Raw genomic sequence first — 24,778 nt, 5'->3', positions numbered from 1 at the left:
TGTAGAGCAAGGCTTCCAGTTTTCGGCTGCCAAGACCTGTATTATGCAATTCTGCCGGCACTGTACACCCTGAGCCACAGCTTTATGTTGATGGTGAACCTGTTACTGTAGTGGAGACGCATCGATTTTTGGGATTGGTTTTCGATACCCGGTTGACTTTGCTGCCGCATATTCGGCAGCTTAAACAGACATGCTGGCGGCATCTTAACGCCCTCTGCTGCCTTAGCAACACTACTTGGGGGGCAGATCGCTCTACATTGTTGTGGCTTTACAAAGCCCTAGTTCAGTCGTGACTTGACTATGGGAGTGTAGGATATGGTTCATCAGCACCATCAGCATTGAAGCTGCTTGATCCTGTGCACCACTGCGGGGTCCGTCTAGCGACGGGTGCTTTTTGAACAAGTCCAGTGGCCAGTCTACTAGTGGAGGCTGGAGTCCCCCCATTGCACATCGGGCACCGCCAACTGCTCACCCACTATGCAGCACATGTCCGTAGCTCTCCTCAGCATCCAAATTACCGTCTTTTGTTCCCAAGCACTGTGGTTCATCTCCCAGAATGGCGGCCTCAGTCAGGGATAATGATCGCTGTCCGTATCCATTCCCTAGTGTTGGAACTTGAATCCTCTCCTTTCCAGCATCATGTGCGGGTCCATACACATATGCCTCCATGGTGTATGCCTTGGCTGAAAGGCTGAAACTACAGCTGGACGTATCGCGTTCTCATAAGGACTCTGTTCCTCTTTAGGCACTCCACAGTCACTTCTTCTTGATTCTTGATTACTCCCAGGGTTCTGAAGTTGTCTATATTGACGGCTCGCTGGTTGATGGTCGCATAGGCTTTGCCTATGCTCACTCAGCCTATACCGAGCAGCGCTCCTTGTCAGATGGATGCAGTGTCTTCATTGCCGAGGTGGTGGCCGTCTCTGGTGCCCTTGAGCATCTTCGTTCCTACCCTGTGTGTCCTACATATTATGCAGTGATTCACTGAGTGGTTTACAGGCCATCGATCAGTTCTACCCATGTCATCCTCTAGTAGCTTTTATCCAGGAGTCAGTTTATGCCCTCGAACGATCTGATCGATTAGTAGTCTTTTTATGGGCCCTGGGACGTGGTCGGAATCCCGGGAAATGAGCTCGTTGACAGACTGGCGAAACAGGCCACTCATACGCTGCTTCTGGAGATAGGAATACTCGATCCTGACCTCCGATCGGCGTTACGCCACAAAGTTCTTCGGATTTAGGATGCTGAATACCGCGGCTTGGTTATACCAAATAAATTCTGTGCCATCAAGGAGATCGCAAATAATTGGAAGTCTTCTCTATGGGCTTCTCGCACGGACTCTGTGGTCCTCTGCCACCTTCGCATTGGCCACACTTGGCTGACGCATGGCTGTCTTCTCCAGCATGAGGCCCAACCATGTCACTGCAGTTCACATTTGACAGTGGCCCACCTTTTGGTGGATTGTCCATATCTCACCACTCTAAGAGTGATTTTTAATCTCCGTGACTCCCTTCCTTCGATTTTAGGAGCCGATGCTTCCACGGCTAACTTGGTTTTAAATTTTCTGCGTGACGCTGGTTTTTATTCTTCAATTTGAGTTTTAGTTCCTGTTCTTTGTCTCCCTGTACTTTCTACCCTAGTATTTTCAGGTTAGAGATTTTAATGTGTTGCAGAGTGGCTGGCTCATCCTTTTTTTCTCCTCATGATCAGCCAGCCCAGGACATCTGCTCTACTGTTTTAAGTTCTTGTGCCTGTTTCTTGTCTGTCCATGATTTTCTTGTCGTCAGTTGTCTCTAATGTGTTCAGCTTTGTGTGTGTGTGTGTGTGTGTGTGTGTGTGTGTGTGTGTGTGTGTGTGTGTGGGTGGGTTTTTTTTCCATCTTGAGCTCCTGTATGTGTCCTGTATGTTTTCCATTTTATCCCATGGACTTAGTTCGATAAAACAAGGGACCAATGACCATGTAGTTTGGTCCCTTTAAACATCAAACCAACCAACCAACTCATGAATCTGTCCTCCAAGAGCCTCAGTCCCACAAAATTATTTTTCCTTTCTGAAGGCTTTAGCTTTTTTCCCACTCCCAAATTTAGTCATGCTCTCTTTTTCTTAAAGACATTCTCTCCTTCTGCTGGTCCCTACAGTTGAAACACGTTTTGCAACCAGCCCTGCTAACCAGACTCAATCCAAACAGATTCACTCCTCCATCTAACTGTGATCCACCACCTACTACCCCCAAATCACCAACTGTTAACTTTAAGGAATTTCCCAACCTCAAACCTTGACTCACCATAATCTGCCAAATATGTCAATGTGGAAACCAACCTCAAATCTACAGAAAGAATCATACTCCAGCACTTAAAAACTGAATTAAATTAGAATTATAGAATACCTTCAGTTGCTGACAGGCGTTGATATATATGAACGGGGACCGGTGAAAATGTGTGCCCCTGCTGGGAGTCGAACCTGGGATCTCCTGCTTACATGGTAGACACTCTATCCATTTGAGCCCCCAAGGGCACAGAGGATAGTGCGACTGCAGGGACTATCTCACGTACGGCTCCCGCGAGACCAACATTCTCACCTTGCATGTCCACACACTACATTCATAGTGTCCCACCCCAACACACTCATTACTCGTGGGAGACACTCTTACCAAGACCTGTAAGAGTTCGAGGAATATGTGTGCATCTGCATAGTTGGAGGAGGTCATGGCCGGTATTGCCAGAACTATATAGTTATACGGATATGGTGTCTGTTTGTTCTTTCAGACATATTCGAAAGAACAGACACCATATCCATGTAAGTACTTAAAAACTGATCCTGATACAATAATCCCACCTGATGACAAAGCCTCTGTCACTATCACGAACTGCAAGGGGCTGTCTGATATGTCCACCTTCTGCCCAGCAACAGTGACCTCATTCCAGAAATTCATCAGGGTATCCACCACCTCCTCACATGAGGTCCATCCCTTAACCTCTCCTCTGAGTCTCGCTCTCACCTTTCCTTCAGCACTTACCATACTCTTACCTACTACATGCTTCCTGAAGCCCGTAAACTCAACCACAAACTGTTGCCAGTTACTGTGCCCCCACAGAGAGAATCTCTGCTCTTGTGGACTAACACTTTCAGGCTATTTCTCATAACTTTCCTCCTATATAAAAAGACACCAACCACATCCTCCACTGACTCTCCACAATTCCTATTCCTTTTCCAACGGGTGGCCTGTTAGTCTCTGTAGATGTCATCTTCCCTTTATACTAATAGCCTCGATGTCCATGGCTTTGCATTGAGTGAGATGATGCAGTGATCAGCAAACTGGAATCAAATTCGGGAGGACGACAATTCAAACCCGTGCCTGGCCATCTTGATTTAGGTTTTCCATGATTTTCCTAAATCACTTCAGGCAAGTGCCGGGATGATTCCTTTAAAAGGGTACTTGTCCCCATCCTTCCCTAATCCGATGGGACTGGTGATCTTACTGTCTGGTCCCCTCCCACAAATCAGCCAACCAAACCCATTACCTTGCTGCTATTGAACACTACCATTCCCAATGTTACAGCAATGGGCATACCTATGGCACCATTCTGTGGCAACCTATTCGTGGGTCATGTAGAGGAATCTATTCTAACCATGCAGAATCCTAAACCCCTTAAGTGTTTCACATTTATTGACAACATTTTCAGTATATGGACTGAGGGTGAGGACACATTATACACATTCCTCCAGAGCGTCAGCTTCACCTGGTCCTCCTCAACACGAGAAGTCACCTTCTTTGTTGCTGACCTCTATCACAAGGATGGTTACGTCAGTACCTCTGTCCTCATCAAACCTACAGACGTCCAGTGATACCTCCACTTTGACATCTGCTGCCCATTCTGTACCAACCAGTCTCTTCCATACAGCCTAACGACCCATGGTTGTCACATCTGTAGTTACAAGCAGTCCTTCTCCAAATATGCCAAGGGTCTCACTGAGGCCTTCATAGACTGAAATTACCCTCCCAAACTTATCCGGAAACAAATCTTCTACGCCTTGTCTTTCCAGTCACCTAGCACATCTCATGTACCCAATGTCTAGCCACAAAGGAGCACTCATCTCATGACTCAGCACCATTCGGAACTGGTTTGACTGTGTTACATTCTCTACCAGGGTTTCAACTACCTCTTGTCATGCCCTGAAATGAGGATTATCCTACCCACTATCCTCCTGAGCCCTCTCCCACAGTGATATTCTGCCACTCACCGAACCTACACGATATCCTTGTCCAACCCTGTTCCACTGCTGCAACCAACCACTTGCTTCATGACTCATATCCCTGCAATCAGCCTAGATGCAAGACCTGTACCATAAATTCTTGCACTACTACTGACACCTGACCTGTAAAATGGGTCTCCTATTCCATCAAAGGCAGGGCCACCTGTGAAAGCAACTATGTGATCTACAAACTAAGTTGCAACCACTGTGTTGCTTTATATGTGGGTATGACAACCGATAAGCTGTCTGCTGACGTGAATGGCCACTGCCAAACTTTCACCACGAAACAATTGGACCACCCATTTGCTGGACATACTGCTAAACATGGTTTGCTTCATTTCAGTGACTGCTTCATACAGCCTGTGCTATCTGGATCATTACTACCAACTCCAGATTTTCTAAATTGCACTGATGGGAACTCTTGCTACAATATATCATTCATTCCTGTAATCCTCTGGCCTCAACCTTCTTTATATCCTGTCCTTTGCCTACCTTTCCTCTTTCCTGCCCCCACTCCAGCCCTATGCACACCTTCTATTATCCAACACACATTCTCCTTCTCTGCATCTCTCCTCTCCCTTTCTACCTCCCCTCCCCTCCCCTCTCCTCTCCACCCCCCACCCCAATCACCACCCCACCCCAGCACAGCACAGCACAGCCTCCTGACTATGCACCTAGCATCCCTAGTCTGTCCACATAACATCCCCAGAAGTAGCACAGCATTTTCTCCCAACCCCACACCCAACCCTTCTATCCCTCCCCACTTCCTTATCCTCCCACCCCCCTCAGATTGCTGCTCACGTCAGACGCAGCCACTGTAAGTAGTTGGTCCTCAGTGGCCAGAGACATTAGGCATGCACACCTGTGTGTGTGTGTGTGTGTGTGTGTGTGTGTGTGTGTGTGTGTGTGTGCGCGTGTGTATGTGCGCGCATGAGAGAGAGAGAGAGAGAGAGAGAGAGTTGTAATTATTTCTGTTTTCCATCTTTGGATAGTTGCTTTAAAGTTTGTGGAGCTATGCTCCATCTATGCAGCTAATTGAACACAGTTTGTTTATTGCCATACAAGTTTTGCTTCTTTTATTTGTGAAGCATCATCAGTGGCCTGTAGTATACATTTCTTTTTATACATATGGTAAACATATTATGTAGTAGTTACAGTATGTTGCTGTGTTACATTTTGTCATATTTTTCTCTTGTTTTTTAGGTTAGCATCAACTTTTGCAGCAAAAATTTTGTGACAAAGATATCAAGGTTCACTCAGAAGCACAAAACAGTAACACTCATGACTAGACTAACAGAAAGAAATGGTACACTGTTATGTACAAACACAAAGCAACACACAGGGTATTAAATATATTAAAGAAACATGGATTACACCTAGCTTACAGTACAAGAAACACACTCCAGTCACATTTACAAAAAACAGACAAACCAGATAAATACCAAGGAGCAGGAATATACCAGCTAGAATGCCAAGAATGTAAATTTGTGTATCTGGGGATGACAAGCAGGAACTTCAAAACTAGATATAAAGAACATATAAGAAGTTGGAAATGTGAAAATAGTCATTATACCTTTCCTGAACACCTTATAAAACATGGACATGAACCAGACAACGTGGCAAGTGACATGGCAGTTATCAGAGTCAATAATCACAACAGAAAGCTCCTGACATTGCAAGAAAACTTTCACATATAAAGAGCCATTGCAATGGAAAAGAAGGTACTCAATGACCAAATCCATATAAGCAATAACTTTCTGATAATGCTAGCCAAAACAATAACAAATAGATATCCGAAATGGTACCAGAATAAATAATTAATGAATCTTCACACACACACACACACACACACACACACACACACACACACACACAGAAAATGAAAAATATCAAACCACACACACAAAAGAAACAAAAGACAGATAAACATGTAACAACAGTCGGCTACTGTACAAACTGAAAACAATCATACGTTGACCACAAAATGGAAAAGTGCAAGTGATGTATGCAATGTGTTGAATGAAATGTGGGTGAAAGAATGCCGGAAATTGGCCAACTGGAGTGTGGAAACTAACATATATATCTGCAGGATTACCCACGTGAACTAACAGTGCTGAAAATCGTAACACTGAACGATAATTTCACATCATGAAATTTGTGCTACAAAAGTTGATTCTGACCTAAAAAAACAAGAGAAAATCATGACAAAATGTAACATAGCAACATATTGTAACTACCACATAATATGTGTACTATATGTATAAAAAGAAACGTGTTACAGACCACTGAAGATGCTCCACAAATAAAAGAAGTGAAACCCGTGTGCCAATAAACAAACTACCTTTTCATATTCAGTATGCAGTATGAAATGCTTAAAATTTGAGATGTGATGTCTCTTGTCACTGTTGAGTAATTCATAAGCAGGACACCATGAAAATGATAATGTTACAAATGTCTATATGTGGTATTTAATTTCAGTAATATATTTAATGTTTATTTTCCACAGGATATGTGTGAAGGGCGTGCAAGGACCATGTCTGGTAGTCTGGATCGAGGTCATCAATGGTCGAGATTTCTTTCAATGAATGATTGCCATAGACCATTGCTGCCAGAAGCTACAGTTCGTGAGTGGGCTGCGCAGTTAGTTCTTTGCTTGGAATCATTGCATCAGTGGGGAATTATCTGCAGGTAAATATCTTTTTTATTGTTTGCAATTCTGGTCTGCATACTCTTACTTTGCATTAGGTGTTTATTCACAGCATTCATGTGTCACTTTTGGTTAAGAGGGGCTCCTGTATGAATCCTCTTACTGTTTGTTTTCGGAGTTTCTCAAGGAGAAAGGCATAAATTGATAAGATAATAATATGGACAATTATGAAGGGAAAGCATCATATAAACAACAATGTGGAAAGCACAGACAGCAAAAGAAGGTCTGACACAATATTAGGAGGTATCCCATGACTTCTGTCACCTCATTCTACAGCAACACTCAAATTGTGTGAAGAGACGGAGTACCCAGAAGGTCTGGGTAGTAGAAATTAAAACTTACCGTAACATCACTAACCACATTCTCGATAGGCAGGCACCCCAGGTGAGACTGTCAAATTAATTCAATGGAGCTACTCTGGGCATAGAATGTGTGTATGTGCAGTACTTGTATCCTATGACCAGCATGTGTAGCACTTTGAGGAAGGACACAATGCCATGGAAATTTCATGAATAGGTTACTGCTATAAGCAACAAGGTGGAAAACAGACTGATACTCGCCACATACAAGAGGCATTGAGTCGCAGGCAGGCGCATCGAAGATGACTGCTAAAAATATTTCAATTTTGAGACGAAGTCCTTTTTCACAAGTGAAAAACTCTCACACATTCACACAAGCTCAACAAATCTCATGTAAAGTTATATGTTCCATCATCCCTTGTTTCCAGGATAAATCTATTTGACATTGTTTGTATGTGTATGGCAGAGTGATGATAAATTATGAAATCATTGCTTCTTATATTTTATTTTCAATTTACCTTCAGAACTAGTGTTTCAAAATGACACCTCCAGTTTCCACATGAAGAAACCTCAGGTGACATTGCTGGTCTACTAAAAGAACTCCTATGATGAATTGTCTAGGACAGGTCTGACTGCTGTATCATACTGCTGGTTTTTAGGGGTGTGCAGGGGGCTTCTAAATTCTGACATACATTCCAGCCTTTATTACCAAGTAAATTATACTTGTAATACTACTAAATTTATTAATTGAGAAATTACACTGAGAAACACTGTTCACAGCAATATTTTAACTTGTCACTGATGGAGTGTTGTGACTGTTGTTGATTCCACCATAGACAAATGTTGACAACATATAAACAGAAACTTAGGAATCAGCTCATTTTTTATAGCAGTAACCTATTCCAGAAATTGCCATGGCATTGTGACCTTCCATAAAAAGGTTCACTTGCTGGTGGTAGGACACAGTTACTGCACACACACACACACACACACACACACACACACACACACACACATTGTATGCCCGGAGTGGCACTATTGAACTAATTGGGCAGTGTCACCTGGGGTGCCTGTCCATAAAGGATGTGGCTCATGATGCTACTTACAAGCCTGCAATTCTACTACCCAGGCCTTCTAGGTACTCTGTTTCCCCATACAGTTTCAGTGTTGCTATACACACAGGTGACAAAAGTCATGGGATACCTCCTAATATTGTGTTGGACCTTATTTTGCCCCTTTTAGTGCAGCAGCTTGATGTGGCATGGGCTCAACAAGTCGTTTCAATTTCCCTGCGGAAATACTGAGCCATGCTGTTTCTGTAGGTGTCCATAACTACAAAAGTGTTGACATTGCAGAATTTTATGCATGAACTGACCTCTCGATTATGTCCCATAAAGGTTTGATGGAATTCATGTCAGGCAACCTGGCTGGCTAATCATTCGTTTGAATTGTCCAGAATGTTCTTGAACCCAATCGTGAACTATGCGTGACATGGTGACATGGCGCATTTTCATCCATAAAAATTCCTTCGTTGTTTGGGAACATGAAGTCTCTGATTAGCTGAATACAAACATTTCCAGTCATTGAACAGTTCAGTTGGAACAGACAATCCAGTCTATTCCTTGTAAACACATTGCATACAATTCTGGAGTCATCACCAGCTTGCACTTCACCTTATTGACAACAAATTGGGGAATCATATGACCAGGCCATGGTTTTCTAGTCATCTAGCGCCCAACCCATATGGTCATGAGCCAGGAGAGAGAATGCAGATGATGTGCTATTAGCAAAGACACTTGCATTGGCCACCTGCCCACTTGCACCGGTCGTAGCCCATAAATGCCAAATTTCTCCGTACATTCCTAATGGATACATTTGTGGCACATCCCACATTGATTTATGTAGTTATTTCACACTGTTGCTTGTGTGTTAGCACTAACAACTCATGACACTGCTCTTGGTCATTAATTGAAGGTTGTGTTGCCCATGGTGAGAGGTAATTCCTGAAATTTGGTATTCTTAGCACACTGTTGAAACTGTGACTCTCAGAAAATTGAATCTCCCAATGATTTCCAAAATGGGATGTCCCATATGTGTAGCTCCAACTACCATTCTGCATTCAGTGTCTGATAATTGCTGTTGTGTGGCCATAATCGTATAGGAAACCTTCTCACAATAATCACTTGAGTACTGACGATAGCTCTACCAGTGTATTGGCCTTTTATACCTTGCATATGAGGTAGTAGGCTACTGCCATCTGTGCATATTGCTATCCCATGACTTTCATCACTCAATGTACATAATAACATTCAGTTGTTCTGGCATAAATGCTGGTGGTCCCTCTGTGGGACTATCTTTAGGGCTTACAGGACTTTCTCTCACTTGCTTCATCATGAGGAGACAATTTTAACTTGACTACATATTGGGAACTATCTTTCAAGCTGTAATCAGCTGTTACGTGGCCACTGCGCACGACATTGCATTCATGGCAACAACCCACTGACATTAAGCCACTTTCCATCCCAGTATCAGTTTTTGAAATCTATACATTTTAATGCATAAGATTTTAGCAGATGTATGACAGGCTGTAGAAAACATTCTACTCACCATATAGCAACATGATGGAGGAGATTTAATTTTTGATTGTGGACGCCACTTGTCTTAGACACTTTGAACCAAGGAACCTCTTACAAGAGTGCATCATTCTAATTTTCATTCCATCTCTCTTCAGTTATTAACTAGAGCTCCAGGTCCGCTGTCATTAGTCCTACTGCTGCTTATGATCATATGTGTCCCCAACTTCAAGAACCATGGAATGATTTACTCAGAAATCAGTCTTTGTTAATTTATTATTTGGACACTTATGACCTCATCTGTTTTGTTTTTCCTGTACATTTGTATTTTCAAAGGTTCTTCCTTGTGTGTAGCCCAATAATAAAAGAATTGCTCTCATGCTATTTTTCTTTTATTTAACTAGACAACAAACACAGGTTTGAATTGTACAAAAACAGTTGCAATTGATTATGTTGCAAACTAGCACTTGTATGAGTCAGTCCTGTGATTATTGTCTGGTTATTATATCAATCATGGCAATATCTAAAGCAACAAGCACATCTTTGTTCACAAGATTACTCGTGTCATCATGCAAGAACCAGTCATCTGTGGCCATGCTCAATAACTGCTGCTGTGTCATGTAGAACAACTCAACGGTCTTACTGTGCTTTTTTTAAAAAGTAACACTGCTACAGTGCAGTGCATAAACTTCTTTCGCACCCTATGATAACAAGAATGCACACTTATACGAAGAAGAAAAGAAATTTCTGTGTGTGTGTGTGTGTGTGTGTGTGTGTGTGTGTGTGTGTGCATTGTCTGTTTTGACAAAGGCCTTATGGGCAGAAAGCTTTATTTGTGACAATCTTTTTGTTTTGCCTACTTGTGACAGCATCTCTACTATATAGTGAGTAGCAACTTTCCTATTTATAATGTTGTTACATTCCATCCTAGATTTTCCATTGTTTGATTATTTGAATTATTGTTTTCTGCATGATAAATACCTCTGTGTGTGTGTGTGTGTGTGTGTGTGTGTGTGTGTGTGTGTGGCATGTTAACTAAGTAAATTATTCCCAAACAATTTCCATAAATCCTTCAAAGACTAATGTATTTTGTAGTTCTTACTTGTATGAGTTGGTACAACTGGAGCTGTTTAATGGCATAGTTTACAATATACAAACTGTAATTCTTGAATTACCACACATCCTGATATACCAACTTAGTGTACATGTACAGTCACTGCATTAAACATGAAAGAGTTTATATTTAAGAAGAATAATGGCTCTCTTCTGAAGAAGAAGCACAACAGATATTCAGTGTCACACTGACAAGAAGGTCATTAGAGAATCAACACACATCCAGCCTGTCAAAAGATGGGAGAGGAAATCAATCATTTACTTTTTCAAAAGAAACAATTAGGCTTTTGCATTAAGTGATTAATGGAAACAACAGGAAACCTAAACATGGATTGTCTTATGGGAATATGAAATTGAGTTAGTATTTTACCATTGTCACCTTGACCAAGTATTCTGAACTAAAATTGCCACCACAGAGCAGTTTTTGACAGCCTTTGCCACATTACGTTAATGAGGCATGCTTTTGAATGGCCATGTTGTGTCTACAAACTACAGGTCAACATGTGTAGGCAATGTCAACAACATATAATTACAGCATAATTTGTACACATAGACAATGTTTTTTGTATTATTCTACAATTAATTCACACGTTACGCCAATAGTTCAGATCACAGTGAACACCTGTTTTTACATGCAGTTTTGAAGTACACTAACCACCACAACATGATTGTTACTGAAACTGTTATTCATGTCTCCAGTCAAAATCTTACACTCATTTAGTAGAAAATTATGAAAAATAATTCCTTTAGCATCCTCGCGCGCACACACACACACACACACACACACACACACACACACACACACACAGATATTTCTTTTCTTCCTCATATAAGTGTGCATTCTTGTTATCATAGGGTGTGAAAGAAGTTTATGCACTGCACTGTAGCACTGTTACTTTTCTTTTTCTTTTTTTTTTTTTTTTTAAAAAAAAAAGCGCAGTAAGACCGTTGAGTTGTTCTACATGCCACAGCAGCAGTTATTGAGCAGGGCCACAGATGACTGGTTCTTGCATGAACCACATGAGTAATCTTGTGAACAAAGATGTGATTGTTGCTTTAGATATTGCCATGATTGATATAATAACCAGACAACAATCAAAGGACTGACTCATACAAGCACAAGACTGCAGTCTCAGGCACCTGTAGCGCGCGCGCGCATGCGCGCGCGCTCGTGTGTGTGTGTGTGTGTGTGTGTGTGTGTGTGTGTGTGTGTGTATCATCTATTTTTGACAAAGTCCTTTATTTGTGACAGTCTTTTCGTTGTGCCTATCTGCGACTCAGCATCTGCGCTATACGGTGAGTAGCAACTTTCCTTTTCATAATATAATTCAAATAATGTAATAGATGGCACTGTCTCCAATACAAAATACCTGTTTCATGGGGTGTGAATAATAAATTTTTATTGCAGCTGTATTTTGCAGCTGTATTCTAGGAATGCTAAGTTTTGTGAACAATTGATAACTAAGGGCCACTCCATGTCATGACATCTAATTTGAGAAAAATTTCCCACATCACTATCATGGATTTGGCTGAAATTATGTGTGGATATTCACACGTTTGCAATGAACAATAGTAAAGTTTTACTTCCACCAATATAATACATGCAAAGATGTTACATTTATTTGAATCCAGAGTGCAGCTATCAGTTGTGCACCCCTGAGTTTTCTGCAACTTTGAGACATAATATCTACGTTAATATTTTCTTGAAAGAAACTTAATTAAGCCATATTGTACAGCTATTTGTGCTCTCCTAAGTGAAATAATAATAATAATAATAATAATAATAATAATAATAATTTAAAAAAACATTTCTTGAGCAATTTTCATATGGATAATAAAAAGCAAAGTAATTCAGGATAAACCTGAAACTTTGCACATAATAATTTACCAATACAAGGGCTTAGAATATAAAATTTCATTATGCTTCCCAGTAGTTCGCAAACTAAGGAAAAATTGATGATTTTTGTAAAAATATCAAAAATGAGTATTCTTAGCTAACTTTTACAGAAAAGAGTATTCTGACAACTCTTTTAAACCATTTTCATTAAAAAGACGATATTTTAAACTACCTATTAAACTACCTTGGTCTCTCAAAGCAAACATATAAGTCTCTAAAAAACGACGACAAGGTGGAGTTACATTGAAAATATGTCTGTATTCTACTGTTGCGCAAATTGAAACTGACTTTTTTTATTATGTTCTACAGTGGTTTAGTACTGTCTGGGAAAGGTAATAATGAAAATTGTGATTACTGAATCAGAAGAAATCAAAAACTTCAGAAAAGGGGTGTCTTGTCACAGTTCATCATGACATATTACAGCCCATTTTTCTGCTATTGTAACTGCAGAATCAAACTGGTTATAAGCCTCAAAATGTAACTGTGCAGTGCCAAGGCACTAAACATCTTGGTAGTTAAATAATTACATAACAGTTGCAACACACAATGTATAAACTGCCTTAAAGTATTATGCCATTGTCACATTATAAAAATTTATGCGAAGTGTTATGGCTTCTCACCACTTGTTAGCAGCAGACACAGTGGCTGCGCCAAAGACTGAGACGGCGTGGAGTTTTACAATTATTTATTGAACTTCCTATGCAATTTCTCCCTCGTCATTGCTGCCCAGCCCTGCGGATCCCTACACCTGGCTGCTGTTGTGTAGATTCTCTGACAATGAGCGCAACACGCACTGCCGATTGCACTCGGAGCCTCAGGCCACCACTGCTCTGCTGAAGTCAGAATGCTCTGTGGTTGAGATGAACTTGCCGCCACTCACCCACCGTACCGTGAGGTCAGCTGCCGACGCCTGCTGCACCGGCAGCCGGGAAGCCGCAGTCGCGATGTCCATGAGGTCCCATCATGGACGGACCACGCGCCGTAGCCGGGTTGCCGTGAAGTCCGGGCGTCAGTCCCCGGTGGCGCCTGTGACCAAGACTGCGCTGCGAGCAGTCCTGCTGGAAGTTCTTGCTGTAGCTAGTCAGCCATTGTACCAACCGAACTTGGGCCGACCCCCGAACGGATGACTCCTGTGAGCTGGAACAGACTTCCGGAATCATCACCTACGAAGATTGAACGTTCGGACATGGACCACGTCTGTCCTCAGATCCGAACTGCTTCCTAATAGCTTCTGTCTGTTGATACCTGTGCTCCACTATTTATATCCGGCAGGAGGACATTTTTTACCCTTGGTGGCGGCTTCTTGTTATTACTCCCACAGTATATTGCAGTGTAATTTAGCATGCTGACCTCACTTCTGCTTACTCAGCACTCTCCAGGCTTCACTTGGTGCTCGGTATGTGTGGGTCCTTGCGTCAGCTTGTTGATAGACTGCTACTGTCAGCACGGCTATCTGTGCCTCGCTTACTTCGCAGTGCCATGATCGCTGCCTGCCTCTGTTTTACCATTCTCCACTGCGTGAAGCAATGCTTACTACATGTGGCCGCAACACTGCCTCTTCCTAAAAATTAAATCCGTCCTCGAATTTACCCTATACGTTAACTCTAGTTCAATCCTATATTCTACTTCTTCCCATCCAGGTTGCCCTGACTCATGCCCTACAGGTAATCCATTCTACAGGAATCTCATGGAGTGGTCTTGCATTAACATGCTGAATCCTCTGTTTTAATAAGACATATACCACACTGATAAGTGCAATCAACACAGTAATAGTACTGGTTGAAATACCAATGGTCACTATGCTTCGTTTCTGCCTGATATCATACTCCTCCACATGCCTTAATAATTGCTGCATTGAAATTTGACCTTTTTCCAAATCTACTAGTTTATCTATTGTTTGCAATAGTGTAGCATCCAAGATGTTGTTAATATACGTGAAATTTTCTCCTGGAGTGATGCTGACTGACACATCTGGCCAGTACAACGTCACATGAGTATCTGTAACCTTGGTGGCTCCCGTGACTCTCGCTGTTAAGCTGAAACGATCCCCTACTATTTCACAATTTGCCCTGTTGATTAGCAAACCACTGTCCCATAATTCCATCTCCATGGTTGCTGTCCAGTTCCCATTGTCATAACACCTGGATGATATCCTCTCCGTAGCGAATACTGAATACAACCAGTGCCTCCCAACTCGCTGAAAATGTGGTGTAGGCTCCATTATTATTCTCCGAAACTCTGAAGCTTCTGCTTCTGCCCTAAATAACTGGATATCACACGACCCCTTGCCCGTGAAAACAATCTGTGATGGACTAGTGGAAACTGACTCCGTTAGACATCTACTCAACTCTAAACTCGACATAGCAGCATGTGTTCTGAACTGTACACCCTTCCCCATGCGCTCCCATCTGATCAGATAAGGATGCACTGTGTAACAGAGATACTGTCTTCCCACACTAGTTACTGGAAATCTAATCTCTATATACATCTTAACTAGTCCGTTGTTACCTTAATCCTAGGCATATGATAAAAAAGTGACATACTCACTTCAATTATCGGCACTAGGTGCTCTACCCCCTCTGGAAACTCTCCCTCTGCCTGCTTCAGACTCCATCTGAATTTTTCTGGTGACATCTACGTCACATTCACCTGCCCATACAATGCGCGATGTACTGCCTCTTGCAATTCATCCAACCTCATTCGTGCACAAAAATAATACACACGTGATAATTACTGCTAACTACACATCCATCAAATGCAACTTATACTTAATACCCGGTTTACTGTCTGCTTCTGGCGCTTCTTTTCGCTTTCTGCCAGAAGCAGAAGTACATATACACGGATCTACTACCCCCTGGAACAGCTTAACTCTACTAACTCGAACCACCGTTATCTTGGTAGGCAATTGTAATTTTACATTGACAGTTGATGTCATTTCCACTACCTGGTAGGGTCCCTGGAACTTGTTTGTGAACTTCTTGGTTCTCCCTTTTGGAACATACGGATTAGCTAGTAGCACCCATTGGCTTACTCTGTATTGTGGCAACTTCCTCGTTGTACCTCCCATCCGTTCTTGTCGTTCCAACGCTTTCGTGATTGCTCGTCTAACTCTCTGCCATACTTCCTTAATGGTTTACGCAAATTGCCTTACATGCTCGCCCTCCACTCCCAGCCTTGGATGAAGCATGTCAAAAGGTGATGGCATCTTCCGCCCATACACCACTTCGTATAGCGACAATCCTGTCTATGTATCTACCTTACTATTGCATGCACTGGTTACCAATTGCAAGTACACATCCCAGTTGGTGTGTTGACTATTTACATAGTGACTCAACATCTTAGTGATCGTGCGATACACACTCTCCGTTCATCCGTTTGCTTGCGGATGGAATGGACTAGTCCGTAGTTTCTTTACCTTCAATAACTTACACACAGTTGCTTAATCAGATCAGACATGAAATTAGTACCTTGATCCCATACCTGAGTAACCAATTATTAACTAAAGCTTGTTCCATCATACTTGCTTTCTGATCTGGTATTGCGACCATGATTAAATACCTAGCAAAGTGGTCAAATACTGTTAACGCATACTTATTCCCTGCTGCACTCCTATTAAATGTATCTAATATATCAATTCCGATTTGTTGGAAAGGTCTGTCTGCCTCGGTAATCTTTGAAGCTGAATCTTTTGATGGCTCAAGTCCGCACGCTGTGCCCATGGCAGACAATTCCTGACGTACTCGGTCATGTCTTGACGTCATGTCCTCCACCAAAACTCCTCCGCAATCTGCCTATGTGTAGCTCTTCTCCCACCATGTCCTGAAAGAAAATGGTCATGCGCCTGTTGCAAAACTTCAGATCTTAATGCTGCTGGTACGATGACGTGCATTTCGTCGACCTGCAAAGTAACCCATCCTCTACTAGGAACTGCGGTTGCTTTCTGAACAATTGGCAATCACTATCCACGGCTTGTGATCTTCAATCACCCCTGTTACTTGTAATACTGCCACTTTCCTACTCAGTGTGTCAGCATTGGCATGTTTCACACCCGGCTTGTGTATTACCTTATAATCGAACTCACTGAGTTTCAGCACCCATCTCACTAGCCTACTTGCTCGGTCTTTTAGACCTAATAACCATTTCAGAGCTGAATGATCCATCACAACCTTAAACCTTCTACCGTACAGGCAACATCGAAAGTACGAAATCCCATATATTACTGCTAGCAATTCCTTCTCCGTTGTGGAGTAATTTTCTTCCGCCTTGTTAAGTTGACGAGATACGAACGCAATCGGATGTTCTTTGCCATCAATTTCTTGCCCAAGCACAACCCCAAGAGCGTGATTAGATGCGTCACATTGTAGTATAAACTCCTTCCAAGAGTCTGGAAACTTCAAACCTGGATCTGATGTCAGTATCTGTTTCAACTCTTGAAATGCTTTCTTGCACTCTGACGTCCATTGGAAGGTAACACCTTTTTTTTAGCAACTAAGTAAGTGGCCTCGCTATTTCTGTGAACCCCTGTACAAATTTTCAATAATAGCTCACAAGACAAATATACGACTGCAGTTGTTTAACCATTTGCAGAACTGGAAAATCTCGTACTGCAGAAGTGAGACGAAGATCTGTCCGTACCCTGTCCTGACTGATAACATGCCGGAGATAATTTACTTGGGCTTGTGCAAAATGGCATTTGTCCAAACTTAATGTTAGCCATGCTGCCTCTAATCTTTCAAACACCTCCTCTAACCATTCCACATGCTGCTCTATATCTCTTGAAAGAACTATAATGTCATCCAGATACACCATGCATTTTTTCGGTTTCAACCCGCAAAGGATTCCACTCAACAACCTCTGAAATGTTGCTGGAGCGTTTATTTAGTCCAAACGGCATTCTTTTATAGTCAAAGTGACCACAATGTGTCATAAATGCTGTTTTTGGCCTGTTCTCCGGACATACTTGCATCTGGTGATAACCGCTTCGCAAATCAATAGTGGAGAAAAATTTACACTGCCCTAGGTTGTCTAACGTTTCTGTGATATTCGGAATCTGATACATGTCCGCCACTGTCTGTTCATTCAAATGTCTGTATTCGCAACAAAAGCGAAACTTTTTTGATCCGTCCGGTGTCTTCTTCGGAACTAGGACCACGCTAATAGACCAAGGATTATTACTGTGCTGGATTATCCCATCTTCCAGTTGTTGCTCTATTCTCTGCATGTGCTGCTTCTGCAACTTATTTTCTTCAATCAGTTCCTTAACTTGCTCTGTCAATGCGACTATGGCGTCACTTTTCTCAGTTGCACGTGTGTCTGGCATTTTCTGTGTGGTATACCTCACCTCACAAAAATAAAATTGTATTACCCGGAAGCAAGTTAATTCTTAGCACGTCTAATGGCAAGCCATCTAGACTTACCACATTGCCTCGTTACATGACCATAGAAGCCACACACATCACAAGTGCTTGGTACAAATTTATTGCAAGGAGCGATGCAACCTATTAATCCACACACTGCACCTTTAGATGGTAGTAAGTTAACGTGACTATCACTCCCATGAAACTGCGATAAGTCTACAGGGCTGCTAGGCCTTTCAAATGACACTCTCACATCCCTTAACGTTACTCTCGACATGTCTAGCTACACAGAAAACATACAGAGAAGGCCTCACCCTATTCAGTGTTTCTCGGTTGCTCCGCACGGTGCTAGTCAAAGTCATGGCGTGGGTGCGCCTGACACCACGTGTTATGGCTACGGTGCCAGTTGTTAGCAGCAGACACACTGCCTGCATGGAGTTTTACAATTATTTATTCAACTTTCTTTATAATTTCTCCCTTGTCGTCGCTGCCCAGCCCTGTGGATCCCTCCGCCTGGCTGCCGCTGTGTAGATTCTCTGACAGTGCGCGCAACGCGCACTGCCGATTGCACTCGGAGCCTCAGGCCGCCAGTGCTCTGCTGAAGTCAGGATGCCCTGTGGTTGAGATGAACTCGTCGCCGCTCGCCCACGGAACCGTGAGGTCAGCTGCCGACACCTGCTGCACCGGCAGCTGGGAAGCCATCAGTCGCAATGTCCGCGAGGTCCCATCATGGACAGACCATGCGCCATGGCCGGGTTGCGTGAGGTCCGGGCGTCAATCCCCGGTGGCGCCTATGACCAAGACCGTGCTGCGTGCGGTCCTGCTGAAAGTTCTCGCTGTAGTTAGTCAGCCATGGTGCCAACCGAACTTGGGCCAACCCCCAGAGCTGAAGTCGACATCTGGTGGCGAACGGATGACTCCTGTGAGCTGGAACAGACTTCTGGAATCGTCACCTATGAAGATTGAACATTCGGACATGGACCACGTCCGTCCTCAGACCCGAACTGCTTCCTAATGGCTTCTGTCTGTTGCTACCTGTGCTCAACTATTTATATCCGGCAAGAGGACGTTTTTTACCCTTGGTGGCAGCTTCTTGTTATTACTCCCGCAGTATATTGCAGTGTAATTTAGCATGCTGACCTCACTTCTCCTTACTCAGCACTCTCCAGGCTGCACTTGGCGCTCGGTATGTGTGAGTCCTTTCATCAGCTTGTTGATAGACTGCTATCTGTGCCCACTTACTTCGCAATGCCATGATTGCCACCTGCCTCTGTTTTACCATTCTCCACTGCGTGAAGCAATGCTTACTACATGTGGCCGCAACAGAAGTTAATAATAGTCTGCATAATATTTTTTGGAAAGGATTCATCTTAGAGAGAATTTTATGTATATCTATTTATTGTGCAATGATTTTAATGTGCTAGTTTAATTTTAGTTTTGAGTACAGTATGTTTTTTGTTTGTGCGGTTTGCAGCTTTTGTGGAACATCAGTGTACTGACGAAAATTGTATGAATGTGTTGCTATGATCCTTTGTGGTTTCAACAGTGCTGATTTCTTTCAACATGAGAAAGCATGCATCCCCAACACCATAGAAGCTGTGCCAAATAGCTGTGCAATAGCAGACAAGGATGGGTTTCTGTAAAACAGGTTCCCTGATAAGGTTTTTGTACTCACATGTCCAACCCTGATGATACATTGCTTTGCTAGAGGCCAATGCTGTAAGAAGTTTCTTTTAGGATCCTTAGTGTAAATTTACTGCAAACTAGTTCATATTTTTATAGATTTCAGGAGGAAAACTATATTGCTGACTTGACATCATCGTTCATAGTGCTTGAATAACTGCGATGTTGACGTGTATAACTGTTGTGTTACTGTATCTCCTTCATTATTGTCACTAATTTTAGCCATAAATGATGATGCAGCATTTAAAACTCTGATGACCTGAATTATTGTTTCATCAGTTTGCAAAAAAATGATGATTTTCTCTAGTTCCTGCTTGAGTATGCTTGTGCTCAAACCTCTCTGCTTGTAATGCTTTATTTTGCTCAATTTCTTCTTTGTTGGTGAAAACAAATTTAAATGCCTGTACAGAAGCAAAATAGGTTGGACCTCCAATGAGGACAATATGCTGCACGCATTTAAGAAAAAGAGTTGGCTTGGAAATATCTGAGAGACTTCCACTGAGCAGAAGGATGCTTTAATAAGCCTTATGCACTCACATTGCCTAGAAAATTAATTTTATTGGCCATGTGTTCTAAAACATCACATAATTGCAGTTATTGCAACACCACCACTGAAATTTTCTGTTGGGTAGTATAGTTTTCCTCATGATGATCTATAACAATATAGAGAAACCTGTAAAAGATAAAGTAGTCTGAAGTAAACATAAGCTTAGGATCCTAAAAGAGACCTCTGACACTTGAAAGAAACATATCATCGTGCCTGGGATGCTGTTGCACATCTATCTGCATGGCACCTAAGGCAATGGGGATGCTGATTTTCTCACCTTGAAGGTAACCAGTAGTGGTTAAATTGCTAAAGAGAGTAGCAATACATTTATACAATTTTCATAAGTACACTAGTGTCCCACATAAACTGCACACTGTGTGAACACAAAATATACTACACTTTGAACATGAATTAAGCTAGCATACTAATAGCATTGAACAATAAAAAGACAAGCTCAAAATTGTGTATGGCATGGATCCTTTCCAAAAAAATATTTTGGGCACACTGCTACTAACTTCATCAAAATTCACACAACGTGACAATGGTATAAAACTTGAAGGCAGTTTATATGTGTGTTGCAGCCATTTTGGCTTACTGGCATGATGTCCAGTGCCCTGGTAATGCACAGTTAAATTTTGAAGTTTCTAATCAGTTTGATTCTGTTGGAGAAGAACAGGCTGAAATATGTCATGATAAGTTGTGACAAAGACACCTCTTTTTTGAAGTTTTTGAGTTCTTCTGACTCGGTGTCACTTCCTAGTCATCAGGACTTTCAATATTATGATCCCCAGAGAGTAAATAAGTGTAGAATATGTCATATTTAATTTGAGTAAAAGTGGAATACAGGCATATTTTCAATGCCCCTTCACTTTATCACTTTGTGTTTGCTTTGCAAAAGGAAATAGAATCTTCTAGATAGTTTAGAGCACCGTCTTTTTAATGAAAATGGTTTAAAAGAGTTTTCAGAAGACACTGTTGTGTATAAGTACTCTAGAAATAGCCATTCTTGGGGTTTTTGTACATATCATCAACTTTGCCTTCAATTTCTAACCTTTTGGAATGCAGTAAGAGAATGAAATTCTATCTTTGAGGACCTTGTATTGGTAAGTTATAATGTGCAATGTTTCAGGTTTATTCTGAAATACTATTTCAGTTTTGATTCTTTTTCTTATCCAGTACTTAAACCATGACCGGTTTCAGGCTCATTTCATGCCTATCATCGTGATACTGAAAATGAATAACAGACCAAAGCTAATAATAATTTCTGCAAGCAGTAGTAAATATGAGAGAACAAAAAAGAAGTGCCATACAACATTTTGGAAACCAGCAGTTGGGGCTAGGTGTGGTAAAACCTAAGTAAGTGCCAAAGTGACATCAGACAATGTGACGGACAACTGTCTGGGTAAAGAAATGTGCAATGAACAAGTGGACACTTACACTTTGACCCCAAGTGCACCACAGTGGATGAGTGTAGGATGCAGTGTACCACGAGTGAGCACAGAGCATGGAGTAGTTCACATGGAGGAGCAAGCAAACTGTTAAACTAGGTTAGCAAAAATACTGACATCCTTTGATCAGAAGAGCAACATGGAACCAACTAGCCTGGCCATTCACAATTTGAAGTAATGATTCACATGCAAAAAGGGAAAAAATCATTGCAAGAAAATTCCATAAAAAGCTTTAAAAGTATGTTGTGATTGGTAAAGGAACAAATTGAATACAGGAATGTATTGAATAGAGGTAATACAGAACTGTAGTAAAACTCTTCAACTAAAATCTGGTGACTTAAAGCTTACATATAAACCTTAAAACACAATAAAAATGTTTTTCTCCCCATTCCTTGAGTGACATGCACACTTTTATTCAGTGAGGATGCATAAGGTGATGTAGAATAATGTGCCACCATCAAGAGTTGAAAGAACATACCCATGCTCCACTCTGATTAAAAAACAAAAAGGAAGGTAGCTAAACATAAAGTCCACACTGTCAAAACTCTTGTGGCAATGAATAGTCAGCAGCAATATCACTAAAGGGACACATTAAAAGTTGGAACAATTCAAAAACCGCTTACTAAAAGGTGGCAACTCAAAAAGGCTTATTATGTAAGATAAAACATGAGACAAATTTTACATCATGAATCGCAGGCAAATTTTAATTTAGGGAGGACACAGACAATGATGCACAATAACGCGCAGTAGCCATAGGATAAAAAATGAAAAATAGGCGCAGTAGCCATAGGATAAAAAATGAAAAATAGGCAATCTTCTACTAAAAGAGGACATTTGATTTATGTAAAATAGAAACATGGTGGACCTTGAAGTCCTCACTATAGGAAACAGTCATACACTGTGTAATAACTAAGCCTAATTAAGGGCCACAAGAGCAATGGTAAAAACATTGACACAGTTTAGAAGTATAAATATGTAACTTACAGTAACCAGAAGCCAGAGAGAAAAGGCGAGTGAAGTTGGATGCTGATTCAATAAAGTAAAGTTATTCAAAAGAGCTGCGTGCTTCCGCAAAATTTGTTCATTCAAGAAGCTTGATGGATCATGGTCAATGCTGCGGATAATTTCTGTTTCTTCTGAAACATTTAAAACTGGGCACTTACATTAAATATGTAAACTGCTATAATTGTGTTTATATCTGAAATGGAACGATTGTCATCCTTCAGCTGGTTAGTGAGCTGTATGCTAAAGGAGCGGCCAGTTTGGCCTATGTAGGCGGAAGGACACTCACTACCCTGAATGCAGTAGATCCCCAATTGCACATAGCAATTGTCTTCTCTGGTTTCATGATGCTTTCATAGGTGCCTGATCTTATTGAGTCTATAGAAGCCAGCTATAATACCCTCTTTTCTAAGCCATTTGCTGCTCCTATTGCGTATAACAGCCACATATGGGATCCTGCAAAGTTATTTTTATTCATTTATTTATTTTTTTTAAGACTTATCGTCTGTATTAGATGATAGGGTAAACTGGTACCAAGCATTAGAAGCAATGTTAGATTCCATTTGCAGGAAAACATCAACAGTGTTCAGCTGGTAACCATTAGCATGTGCTATAAATTTAACGACATCCAATTCACGGCTGGTGCACTGTGTGATCAATAGTATCTGGACACCTGACTGAAAATGACTTAGAAGTTTGTGGCGCTCTCCATCGGTAATGTTGGAATTCAATATTGTGTTGGCCCACCTTTAGCCTTGATGACAGCTTCCACTCTTGTAGGCTTATGTTCAATAAGGTGCTGGAAGGTTTTTTGGGGAATGGCAGCCCATTCGTCATTTGAATGATCTTGTGCTTTTTTGACTGTTAGGTGTAATTAGCAAATTTCATTGTTTAATAATATGTGTAATGTACCTCATTAAATTTTGTTGTCAACATTCAGATTGCTTTGATGTTTGAATGTAATAGAAGTTTTCTGGCCTTCAGTAAGTTAGACAATTAATCAGTAATGAGTCTTTTGTGGTACTGATTTGGAATGTGTGATTAGAATCAATGGTTATAAATAATGGAGTGGCTTTTGTCTGCTGGGAGAAATGATTCTGTGCTTAGCTTCAGGATTCCTCTTACTTTGTGATGTTTTGCACTGTTGAGTTTTCTTTGCAGAATTTCTCTCTTTTGTTTTGTCAAGTTTTCAACTCTAGTCTGCAGCTATAAAATTGTGAGCTTTACTGATGTATGTTAATATATTGACGTGTAAGCTATTTCTCCAGGCATCTGATTCTAGATGTAAAGAAATACAACTTTCACTAAATTAAATTACCTGTGTTTCAACATTTTTTTTATTTTAATAGTAGCTATTCGATTTAAACTGAAAAAAGCTCCTTTCTCTGTAAATCAGCACAATATTTTTTTCAATTTTTCAGGGATTTGCATCCAGATAACATTCTGTTGGGAGAAAGAGGCTCTCTATTGGTATCATATATGTGCCAGTTGGGAACAGTTGATTCTGTTATTAATGAAGAAGCTGTGAACTCCTTGTACTGTGCACCTGAAATAAAATCCATATTTCCAGTGACACCAGCTGCTGATTGGTGGAGCTTCGGTGCTATCCTCTTCGACTTACTGACAGGAAAGGTAGAACTTTAGCCATAATTCGGTTTGTAAACAAACAAAAAAGATTTACAGTGTACTGAGAGTATATGTTTTTGTTACAGGCACTAGCTTCTTGTCATCCAGCAGGAATTCAGAGTCACACAGTCTTAAATGTTCCAGATTATGTTTCAAAGGAAGCAGTAGAAATTCTAACAGAGGTAAGCACACTGTCTTGTCCACACTGTCTTGTCAGTGAAAGTGCCATTGGTATGTACTCATTTGGCAGTGGATCAAAGTACTTATTACTC

At 41.3% G+C, this 24,778-nt stretch overlaps 1 protein-coding gene across 1 annotated transcript in view; it reads left to right on the top strand.

The window, feature by feature from the left end:
• LOC126267483 (ribosomal protein S6 kinase delta-1) overlaps positions 1-24,778 on the top strand; it is a 221,007-nt gene that overhangs the window by 149,012 nt on the left and 47,217 nt on the right. Inside the window, exons 11-13 of the mRNA XM_049972768.1 lie at positions 6,761-6,942; positions 24,302-24,512; positions 24,593-24,688. Coding sequence (XP_049828725.1) covers positions 6,761-6,942; positions 24,302-24,512; positions 24,593-24,688 — 489 coding nt within the window. The remainder of the gene's footprint in view (positions 1-6,760; positions 6,943-24,301; positions 24,513-24,592; positions 24,689-24,778) is intronic.

The sequence above is a fragment of the Schistocerca gregaria genome, chromosome 4, assembly GCF_023897955.1.
Source record: "Schistocerca gregaria isolate iqSchGreg1 chromosome 4, iqSchGreg1.2, whole genome shotgun sequence".
NCBI classification, from domain to species: Eukaryota; Metazoa; Arthropoda; class Insecta; order Orthoptera; family Acrididae; genus Schistocerca; species Schistocerca gregaria.
Note: the sequence above shows the minus strand (reverse complement) of the source record. Positions and strands in the feature narration are given on the sequence as shown.